At 33.8% G+C, this 12313-nt stretch overlaps 1 protein-coding gene across 1 annotated transcript in view; it reads right to left on the bottom strand.

The window, feature by feature from the left end:
• Window positions 1-204: 204 nt before the first annotated feature.
• LOC134541935 (medium-chain acyl-CoA ligase ACSF2, mitochondrial-like) overlaps window positions 205-12313 on the bottom strand; it is a 46054-nt gene continuing 33945 nt past the window's right edge. The window contains 4 exon segments of the mRNA XM_063385688.1: window positions 205-622; window positions 1108-1218; window positions 4265-4406; window positions 4866-5014. Of these exon segments, the coding sequence (XP_063241758.1) occupies window positions 452-622; window positions 1108-1218; window positions 4265-4406; window positions 4866-5014 (573 nt within the window). The 3' untranslated portion in view covers window positions 205-451.

The following is a 12313-nucleotide window of genomic DNA, read 5'->3' as shown; positions in this document are numbered from 1 at the left end:
GTTATTCAAAATTTTATTATGTGTTTTGAAAATGCCTTTTCTCAGGAAAGGTGAAATAGAAAACACTTAAATGTGTTTTGTTTTTTAATGATTTTATAGTAGGTGCTACACATTTCCATTTGGGACGTAAAATGCTTGAAACGATAAATTAGTACACACACTACAGTTAAACACATGCAAATTTAATAGTAATCCCACAAAAAATAGTACAAAGCAATAATATATATATTTCTCTTCATGTATATTAATGTACATGATGTTATGTTGACGCAAGAAAAATTTTATACCTATAATCTTCTGCATCTGCATAGAATGTAAATCACATCATTATGAGAGAAATTTACAGTATAAAATTCAGTCCATGATTAGTCACACGATAATCACAAGTGTAGTGTACTTATAAGCTCTAATAATATAACAAAATATCACCAAAAAAAAAAAAAAAAACGTTTTATGTAGATGATGATCTGAACAGTCCCTTCATTATCGATTCATTGTTTTTCAAATATTCTGTATCTTGAAGAAAGTTCTCACGCATTTTCTTCTTGTCTACCTTGCCCACCACATTCTGCGGGAATTCCTTGGTGAAGCGGACGTACCGAGGTATTCTGTATTCTGCCACCTGAAACATGGAACACTGTTTCGTAACCTTAATTTTACATACATATTAACACCAAGCTCAATTGTATTGGTCAGCTTTTAATAAAAAAATATAAATAAAAGCAAATACTAATCAAAAATTGAGTTACAAATGCCACTATGCTTAAATACATACAATAATTCACATAATATAAGATTCCAATTAAGCTACACGCAATTAAAAATAAAGAAGACTAGATGTAGGTAAAATATTATTTTCGATAGAATCAAAAGTCTTCTAATTTACATATTGATGATTAAATTAAAAAAATTCAAACTACATGCGCTATTAGAAATTGTTATAATAATTTAATATATGTACTTAGTTATTAGTATCAATATATTAAGTCCCATTGCCCCAATTTTATCGGGAAGGGGTTATTAAAACCTCCGGTGCCCCTCCCAGATGTCAAACACGTGTCTCCTACTACTGACAGATGACCAATTAACTTGATATGGCGCACATACTTTGCCCTTGCAGAAAGATTTCAGTTGCTGTTCGTCCAGCCTAGAGCCCTCTCTGAGCCTGATGTAGACGCACACTTCTTCCGTCCAGCGGGCATCAGGGACGCCAAATGCCTGAAACAAAAGTAAACCGTTTTCTTAGCGCCTTACGGGCTTAATATAGTGCGAAAATAGCTTAGAAATAATTTATATACTTCAATAATACAAATGGTACTGTCGTGTTACCTTGAAATTCAAATGGTAACTTTTAATTTTTCAGCTTTAGATATATGCTGGTATATTTTCAATTCAGGAGTAATTAGTTAATAATAAACTTTATTAAAATCAAGTTATGGTGTTTTGTAAATTTTTAAAAAATTTAACTTGTAAGTTTTTATTCAAATTTTAATGTATTTTATTTTAGGGTGGCTTTTAATTAGTGCCTACGTATTTTATTTCTTGGATACTGAGTTAGAATGTCCAATTTATTAAAAAAAACTTCCCCGAACACATTTACTTGACATCTTGAAGGAGACAACTATCCTGCAATAAATTAACATTGTATTAAAAAAAATTAGTTATTTATAAACCAAATAATTTTAAAGTAAAAAGTTGAACCGAGAACAGAATTAAATGGTATTATAAAATTTGAATATCAGTTGCGTCTACGGTGCTGCTGCGGACAAATCATTGAGTTCCCACCTCAGCTATTTATATTTAATTTACAGCGAGTTCATGGCCGAAATTTTGATTGTCGGCCGTTGTTGTTGGCCTTTGAATTTTATTTGGAGACTAACCTTTCTAAATCACTGCTTTGTGGTAGGGCTAAATTCCATGTCTTCTATTAAATGAGTGGGTAATATCCTGTGCTTTAGTTCTTGATAAACGAATTTAATGCTTTTAAAACAGCAGTTACAAACATGAGTATTCATTATTTCTTGACAATATTAAAAATTAAAAAAAAATTACTGGGTTAGAACGTCGTTTTCTTTTTTTTTTTAATTCTTACTGCCTGATATAAAGTAAGAGATTTAAGATTTATATTAACTTGGCATATTTGATAGACATTGAAAAATTACATGATTATAACGTAAAATTATTGTAATTAGATTTGTGAAAGAGCTGTAAAATGGTTGTGCCCTTGAGAGTCGTAAGATCGTGTTAAATAATTTGCTCTTGTGCATTGAATAGAATATTTTTTTTACAAAAAAGTGGGACTGTTATGAAGTTTTTCAAAGACCAAGACGTTAGCATATTACAAAAAGTAAGGTAATATAAATACAGTCAACGTGGGTATTTGAGTTTCTTGCTTTAAGCTGGTGGATTAATATTGTTTGTGTCAAGGATGGGAGCTTGATCAATAAACTAGATATCGTGCCTTTTTAAAGCGGCGATAAGAAATGCCTCACCCGAGACTGAATCCCGAAACTTTATAGTTCAGCTCTATCGTTGGCGTTCTCTGTCGTTATTTTAATTAACTCTTCTCATAACAATTGCACAATAACAAACTTGTATGATGAACTAAAATGTGACACAAAGTTAGCGGACCCACATACAGCAACATGAACCCGTATATAGTCACATTCGTAAACATTAGACTACATATCTAACTCATTAGTGTGCCAAATGAAACTCTATGGTAGTAAAACAACCCTGTAATATATTTGGTAAACGAAAAAAGTAATGTTAAAAAGTAATCTCAAGTTTTAAAATACCTAAGAAAATGGGCATTGCAATGTTGATGATACATATTCTCCTTTCCTGACCCCAATTTCCCCGATAGCGCAGTGGTACAACGCGCGGTCCATAAGCTCAAGGAGTAATTTTTGCTGTGGATCTAACCTTGTCACTAAAATAACTTATTAAAACCTTTTTAATAACATATTTTACTTGTTTATCTAAATCCTATAATATTATTAAATACATATCTCAGTCCACTGGATTGATTATTTCAAAGCTATGTATGCAGGACTTTAGCATTTATTTTTTATTAAAATAAAATTAATTAAGTTTACTAGGAATGAATGTCAATGAATTCGCATAGGTATTGATAGGAAAAACTTTATAATAATACAACTACACTTTAATAGGTACTTTCTTCATAATTTATAGTCATCTAAAGTGAGCAAGAAATTTTTTAGTAATAACTGATTTATGAATTTTAACAACATAGGCAGTATTTTAATAATATGCCTTGTCGAAAATCAGTTCCAATAAAAAGGTTTAGTATTATTAATGTCTTTTTCGTTTCATCGGACCCTTTTATAATTTTTTTTTACATATTCTTCTGTTTCATGCTGTTTCTTGCTGGCAATAAACGTTCACGATTAAGGGTACCGCCTACCTGGTCACACAGACGGTGCGCAGAGCTTCAGGAAAAACAACGCGATTTCAAAAATACCAAAGATATCCTAGTGGGGTATGTTTAAGAAAAGCATTTAAGAGTTCGCTGAGGCCCGAAAAGTAGTTTTAATTTTGGATCATGTTTTTAAACTGTATTTCTAGAAGAGTTAAAATGGCTAAAACGCATGTTTTCAGAGTAATTTTTAGGCGTAAAACAACCAGTACAGATTATTAAAAGCACTTAAGGGACTTGCATTACACCTTTATCTTCATTTCTCCGCCATATAATGTTGAGGTCACCGCTCAAATTTCACGGTTATCCTGTGACGGCGAGAAGACTGCGCGCCAGTTCAGAGCCTTGCGCTTAGAGGCGACACCGCGCTAGAAATACCAGCGAGCGTCGCGCTTGTCATCCCGCCTCACTAACACACATACACCCCTGACGAGGCGGGCCCCTTAAGGCAGCGAATTATAGCGATGGTTAAAGAAAGTACGTACTTGAAAATAATTGGCATTGAACAGCGCGACGCATTGTCATGTGGTTTTTCTAAGTCTGGTTTTATAAACTATGCAAGAAATGCAATATTTCAAGTAACGGATATTATAAGTTTATTTGCAACATGAGAATAAATGAATTTTTCTTTTTACCTAGGTAAGATGTTAACACATCATAGGCGAGTAATGAAAGACTCATTCACATTTTTTATATTATCAAATCAATGAAAATGAAGGGGAAAAAAGATTTTGGAATAAAATTTTTTTCAAGTCTGTTAGCAACAGATCATAATGAGCAAACCAACTTGCGCTACGGAAATGTGGCCGTATGGTTCATGCTCACCTGAGCGTCTATAACGTCAGGATGCGTTAGAATAAGTTCTTCCACTTCCTTTGGAAATATGTTGTCACTTCCCCTGATAATTGAATCCTTTATTCTGCCGACAATCCTTCCGTAGCCATCGCTCTGAAGGATGACTTGATCCCTGTAATAGAGAAATCTTACCCACGTCTAGGAAAGTGATTCATCAAATTATGTAGGAATTTGTATTTTTAAATTGGAAACAGCAACGGAATAGTACTGATACCTGAATTCAAGAATATTTAAATGTTATCATTTATTTTAAAATAAGTAAGTTCTTTCTTTAAAACATGTAAATAATATTTAAGCTAAATTAATAAAAAACACAAAAAAATTAAGAAAAATGAAATAACCATTCAATGATTAAAATAATCAAGAATCCAATTATCTTAAAGAATAAACTAAGAATATTGTAAACATAAAAATGCTAACAAGCTAAAATAGGGCAACAGGTTAAGAATGATAGTATGTATGCCAAAACACGTAAAACATTTTAATTGTAACGAAGGGCTAGCTGAAAATTATTTAAAAAAGTTGTGGTTATTACAGTAGGTAAGCTTAATTAATTATCAGCTGATCTTACCCGGTTTTAAGCCAACCATCTTTGGTAATTGTTTCTCTGGTCTTCTCGTCATCTCTCCAGTAGCCCTTCATCAAGCAGTAGCCTCTCACCCACAGTTCCCCAGCAGTGCCTGCCGGGACGATCTTCCCCGCCTTGTTCACCACCTTCACCTGAACAACTTACGAGACTAAACGAACGGTATATTTGGGCTGACAGGCTGCAAATTCCGGCACCTTATGCGGCCGATGAAACAAGGGGTAATATGAGTTACAAGAAGCTTTATTGCATTTCACATCTCTAATGAAATGTAAGAAAACAGCTGATTAAAGGTAACTCTCCTTCGAACTGACATTTGATTTTAAAGTGAAATATATATTGTAGGGTTGTCATGAAATAATTTTGGATAATTTTTTTTTATTTTCTGGATTAATATTAAAAAAGTTAGTATATTTTTGTAGAAAATCATATTTTATACCTTTTCCACAGTTTAATGTTGTTTTATTAGTAATAAATAATACCTAATAGCGCATGAAATTTTCCTTTTAGTTATGTGTAAAGTAGCCTCTTGTCAGTAAGTATAAAACATTGTTTTTCTTTCTAAGCCTTACTGATAAACTGTTAATGACTAATTTTGCTATTGAACTTAAACTACTCATAAAATAAGTAAGTTAAAGAACTTGTCCAATAAGGAACCAACCTCGGCCAGGTTTTAAGAACCAATTCATTCATATCGAACCAAGGATTAAGCGGTATGTTCAGCGTTCATGTAAGCTTTTAATTTGTCACTTTTTATTATGGCTTAATATCTCTGTCAATAAAATGGTAAATATAATTTGACACTCGTAGTCACTAAAAATTAACAAGTAGAAGATATGTTTAATTTACATAACTGAAATATGTTTTACTTTTTGCGAAACAAACAAATACTCTAAATAACTGGCTGATCTTATCCGTTTTCATTGTGATCCAAAATAGTTTTTAAAAAAATGTGAACTATCGTTACGAAATTTGGAGAAAGAAAATCGGAATCTAATTTTAAAAATTGCTTTTACATCAATTTTGTATTGTATTGAAATAACATTAAAATTAAACGGCAATAAATCCTTAAATTATAAAAAAAATATTTTGTTGTTTAATTTTTAGTAACCATTAGGTAAGATGGAGCAAAAATCCGCGTGGGGCAAAGGTCCTATCTTGGAATATTTCGTATAAATGAAAACTGTTAGCAACATTGAGACAGTCAAGAAAAGTGTCGCCATTGTGGTCGTTTATTGCCATGTGTGTCGTGCCAGTGTAAAATACCTAGCGAACATAATGAAGTAAGAACTAACTTACCATAATCTGATGTAATTTTGCAGCAATACAAAACAAAGTTTGTCTCCGGGAGCAACGATCGGGAAGGATTTATGAAACTAAAGTAAGAAAGTGTGCTTCTTTATGGTTATTGTGCATTGGTAGTAGTAGAGATTGTCATACACAGGTAGCAGCAGGAGTCGCGCACAGGCCAGACTGCACTCAGGGGCAAGCATCCGCAACTTATGACGGGGTAAAGATCCGCACTACGTGTTTCATGCAGATCTTTGCCTCTCGCCCGTATATGTCTAAAATACATAAATTAAATTGTTTAAAATAATGTTTTAATTTGAAGTCTCAGCCTCTCTAATGCTCAATATTTTGCTGTGGGTTTAGGCACTTGGAGGAAAATGTTTTGGGAATGTAAATGGTCATTCCATTCCTTTCTTTTTCATTGCAATATCCACATATTTAACTTTACTAACTATAAATTCCCAAGATATCGTGTTTTAATATTGAATAAACTGCGCTCAGTCATTACACGAGTGCTTTGGAACATAATAGGGGATATAAAAATTAATTAATGTATAAAACTTTTATTTTACCTTGTACAGAGGCACTGAAAAGGAAAGCGGGATTCGCTGGTATACTAGCCCTCCCATTAATAGGAAAAAAATTGATTTTATATTCATATTCACAAAGTTAAAAAAATAATCTGAAGACCCTCCACATGCCTTCCTTTACTGAATGATAAATAACACGTATTTGAATTCCATAATCTGAGAACAAATAATCGTAAATTACACTCTAAAATTCATTACATATTTTATTTAAGAAACTACACAAGAAAAACAAAAGCCAAGGCTTTCACTCCGGAAATGCTAGCAGTTGCAGAGCAGAGCTTGCAGAAGGCTATTCCAAAAGAAAAATTGCTGCTGAGTTAGGTATCGACGAGTCTACATTGCGCAAGCGTCTAAATGTAGGGATTGGTGTTACATCTCGAGGCCGGTATAAACCAGTTTTTACAGTTGACCAAGAAGCCGAATTATCAACCCACTGTAGAGACTTGGATTCGCGATTTTATGGGCTCACTTTGCAAACATTGCGTAAACTCGGCTTTGACTACGCGGAATCAAATGGAATCGCCCACCCTTTTGACAAAGCAACGCAAATGGCGGGAAAAGATTGGCCTATAGATTTATTGAAACACATAATTTAGCACTCAGAACACCACAGAAGAAGTGTCTCGGCCGAATTATGGGGTTTAACAAGAGCCAAGTCAAGGTGTTCTATGACTATTTGTCTGTGTTGTACAACAAGTAGAAATTCCCACCGAGCGCAATTATTAATATGGATGAAACTGGTCTTTGAACGGTTCCAAACAAGGTGCCAAAAGTGATTACAAGCAAAGGGAAGAAGCTTGTTGGTAAAGTATCATCTGGTGAGAGGGGCGAAAATATTACAGTTGTGTGTTCTATGAGTGCCAGTGGTATTTTTGTCCCACCTGCAATAATATTTGCACGCAAGCGAATGAGAAATGAACTTCTAGATGGAGCTCCTCCAGAAAAAATATTGCAATGTGTTCCGACTCGGGTTATGTAAATTGTAGCCTCTTTATGCAATGACTTCGTCACTTTCAGGAAAAGGTGCGAGCTGACATTGATCATCCTGTTTTGCTTCTGCTAGATAATCGTTCGTCATATTTGTCGCTAGAAGCAATTAACTACTGCCGTGACCATAGCATACATTTGGTGACACTTCCACCCCACAGTAGCCACAAAATGCAACCACTTGACAGAAGGTTTTTTCGGACCACTGAAAGCTTTCTATGCTGATGAATGCAACAAATGGTTAGTGACACATCCTAGAATATACATAACTCCCTACTAGTTTTGTGATTTGTTCGGTAAAGCTTATGAAAGGTGTGCCACATTAGAGAAAGCCGGAAATGCTTTTAGAGCATGTGGGATCTGGCCTATCAATTATGATGTATTCACGGACGAAGACTTTCTTCCTTCTAGTGTCACTGATTTCGCACAAAATAGTGAACGTTGTAGTGAACAACGTCGAGATAACAGAGCAGAATGTTCTCAAGTGGACAAAGAAGTTGACTCAGAACAGTCAACGTGTCAAACAACTCAAGATATTCGTAGGTCAGTTCCTAATGTGGACGATCCTAATCCTGTGACTCCTCCCTACACATGTAAACCATCAATAGTCTTAGACATAAACAAGCCAGGTTGCTCAGGCGCTAAAGCTAGAACTCCAATTTCACCAAAAGAAATCCTTCCAATGCCAAAGAGGTCTGAGCAAACAAAGCGGGATAAAAGAAGCAAACATTCTGAAATAATATCTAGCTCGCCGTACAAGAATAAATTGCTTGAAGATCTGAAAGAAAAGGAGAAAATAATGGATGATAAAGACGAATGAAGGAAAAAACTATTTGGAGTGAAGAAAGGAGGTGTTAAACAAGTAAAATCAGCCATTCAGTCAGACAAAATACAGTGCCCAGGCTGTGAGGCATTGTATGAAGACCCACCTAACGAGGACTGGATCCAGTGTACTTCATGTGATGCATGGTGGCACGAAAACTGTAGTGCATATGAGGACTTACTAAACTTTGTGTGTGATTTGTGCCAATGAAGCTCCAGAATTGAACCTGCCTGTAAACTACTAGATAAATGTTATATTTGTCCCTTCACTATGTCAATGCTGTTACTGCATCTTTTTAAATTTTTTGTTTTATTTTATGCCAAGGCATAAATTAGAAAAAATGATATTTTGCACATATTGTGTAAGTTGAAGTTATCTACTTTCTACTATGTCTACTATCGTTAGTCAATTGCCATTGGGTTTCTTTAACTTTTCATTGGTTTATTTAATTTTAAATTTGTAGAGCTAGAATATTTTTAATTTTCTATTTAAATATATATTTTAAGAAAGTTAGAATTTAAATTTTAAATTTTACATTTTACATTATTAAATTGACATTGTTTTATATATATTATATCTAAGCAATATTTTCAAATTTATGAAATATTTTGTCTATTTAGATTTTTGGACTCTTTGTGTGATTTTGTAATTTCCTGTTTACAACATCCAATGTGGTGATATTTTACAATAAGCATATTATAATAAACATGATGTTTTACTCTAGATAGTAAGTTTTGATCGCTGTGGGTTTAGATGTTGAAAGGTGCGGGTATTTGCCCCACTCAATTCGGATCTTTGTCCCACTAGTGGGGTAAAGATCTGGATTTGCACATCTATCGATAGGCTACTTGTAACTTATGAAATAATGCACTTGTTTTCCTACAGTTGTGAATATAACTGAATTGAATTAATGTGTGTGTATTCCGGACATAAAGAGAAATACATCCTCCTGCTATTTGGACAGTCAGAATATCAATTTAAACCTTAAGTGCGGAGCTTTGTTTCATCCTACTTACTCACAGAATAAAAACAGTAAGTCCGTTTGCATGATACCCGAATGAACACCCATTCAGTCGTGCAGTTGAAAAATAGCCATGATTGGAATAAAAAATAATTTAAAATTTATAAATACTGCAATTGCATATACTTTTAAAAGGCTAAGCAATAATTAACTTAAATGCATACTATTTTATTTATTTTTAAACAGAATGAAATAAAATTGTTATTTTTCGTGGCCATCGTATCTAAAAAGCGTAAGTCTAGAGATTACTTTGTAGCTTAACAATGAGTTTATAAATAATTAGCAAATAACCTACTGATTTGCTCGCCCAATTACAAAGTATTGCTAAAATCTTACCATTGTAAGAATAGCATGTGTTTAATTCCAAATATATTTACTAAATAAATAGACTCAATGCATTTTCCAGTACTAGAAGATTTATGTCGTAACAAAACCGTCTAAAAATTATATTTGGAAAGTGGTTATGCAAAGCCTTCTTGATCAATGGAATTAATAAAATATATGATTTTAAACTTTTTTGTTTTAGTGTGTTCAAAGATATATACTTCCTTTTCATTTTATAAGTTAGACAATTTAAAATATGTTAAACATGCACCTTTATCATTTCAACTAAATTCACGCCATCGTTTACACTAACATATTCATTTACTTAGGTTAAAGCAATGCTTGGAAAAATTTCAAAATCTAAACTTTGCAAAAAAAAGTATAATTAAATTACAAGACCAAATCAAAACAGTATAGAAAATATATTAAATAAAACCAATTGCAATATTAAATATGAGTGTCACAGAAGCAATAATCATAACTGAACATAATTTTAAAACCAAACATTGTTAATAAAAAAAGAGCAAGAATTTTTATAAAAGTGGTTTTTGTAGCAAATTATTTCTAAAGAAGCTTCATGAAGAACACATATTCATGACGTAGAACGTAACAAATTCTTGCAATAAAACTTTATATATATAGTTACGACATATTTGGGGAGAACTGGTTTCGTACGTGATAGCCCTATTAGGTTTTATTACAGTTTTATTTACTACTAACATTTACATTAATAATAAAAATTTCACTTCAAAATGTCCGATCACAAATCACTGGGACTTGAAATGTTTATTCTCAAGACACTCAATGTCGGTTAAGTTCCGCATTTCGCACTCCTCACTGGAGCTAGGCTCAACAGTTGATCGCCCCTTACCTCGCGCCTGTCCACGCACACAGTATGGCGCCACTCAGTCGCCGCAATAACACGATCCGGTCTAAATACGCGTCATGCCACTCTCAGGTGCTGGGAAAAGGGGTGGGGGGCTCTCTCACACACTCTTCTCCGATGTCGCATTTCCCTTCGCTCGGAATCCTCTCGGAACTCCCGTGGAGGCCGGCGCTACTGCTCAAGTACTTGAGGCGCCCCTTCTCGAACCGACGAGAGCGGCTGTTACGAGTCGTGTCATCCTGGACCGACCTGACGCCCTAACAGTCCAGAAGGGCGGCGTTCATTCCCGCTACTTCGTGGGGCGGCCCGCGGAATTCTGAAGGCCGTTCAGCGAAAGATACGATCTGACCACAGGGATACGATATCGTCGCGGGGATACGATGTCATCAGTTGGATTCGATAATACAGGCTTGACTACGTACATTTAACGAAAATTATGTAAATTATCACGAACTTTGAACTCAATAGGATGCGATTATCAATTTGTGGGAGGGGGATAGCAATTATATTTGTAATCCGGCCAGGCATGCGTGTCAGGCCTTACATCAATGGATGGCACGTTACGTCAGTGGCCATGCGGGGCCGCTAGCCAGCTTTGAACCTGGCTTCGCAAACTGGTCTCTCTCGTTCGTAACACTACATATATACACCTTGTTTACACATTATTTTAAAGCGAACACTAGGTGATGAAATTTAAATTGGTCACACTGATAATAACAGCAAATTTATATTTATATTTATATTTATTCAATTTAGTTTAGTTCAAATGTAGATTATTTTCAAGTAAGTAATTATATTAATATAATTACTCTACAATAAAACTCAGAAATATTATGACAGAATTTTAATTTTAGATCCCTGATTACGTTTTTTTTAGGAAAAATTTGACTGTAAATTCTTTTTGGAAAATTAAATAATTACAAATATCAGTTGTGAGAAAAAAAGATCAAATATTTATAAAATACTGGCTAATGCCCAGCATGCGTTGTAATTTTGGTAAATTCTTTAGGTTTTTTCATACATACAATCATCTCTCCCTATTTCTCTCTTTTTTTTGTAACTCTATATATCTCTTAATATCTCTTTATCCCTATCTCTCCATATCATTCCATATTTCTCAATCTCCCTATTTCTATCTATATATCTCTATACCTCATTATATCAGTCTATATCTCTATATGTATCTTCATATATATATATATATATATATATTTACATTCTATCTCTATATAATTATATCTGTATAATTCTCTATATATCTAACCCTTTATTTTTATCTCTTTATATATCAATCTCCTCTATGTGTATATATTTCTCTTAATCTATATCACTCTCTATATATCTCTAGCCCTATCACTCTCTATATATCTCTAGCCCTATCCCTCTCTATATATTTCTATATCTATATATCTCTCCATCACTTTCTCTGTCTCTATCCGTCTCTCTCTGTCTCTCTTTCTCTATATTTATCTCTTTTTATCTCTTTTTAGACTCGCACACCTCCGTAATTAG

Source organism: Bacillus rossius (assembly GCF_032445375.1).
Source record: "Bacillus rossius redtenbacheri isolate Brsri chromosome 4 unlocalized genomic scaffold, Brsri_v3 Brsri_v3_scf4_2, whole genome shotgun sequence".
NCBI lineage: Eukaryota > Metazoa > Arthropoda > Insecta > Phasmatodea > Bacillidae > Bacillus > Bacillus rossius.
This window is presented reverse-complemented; position numbering and strand designations above follow the sequence as displayed.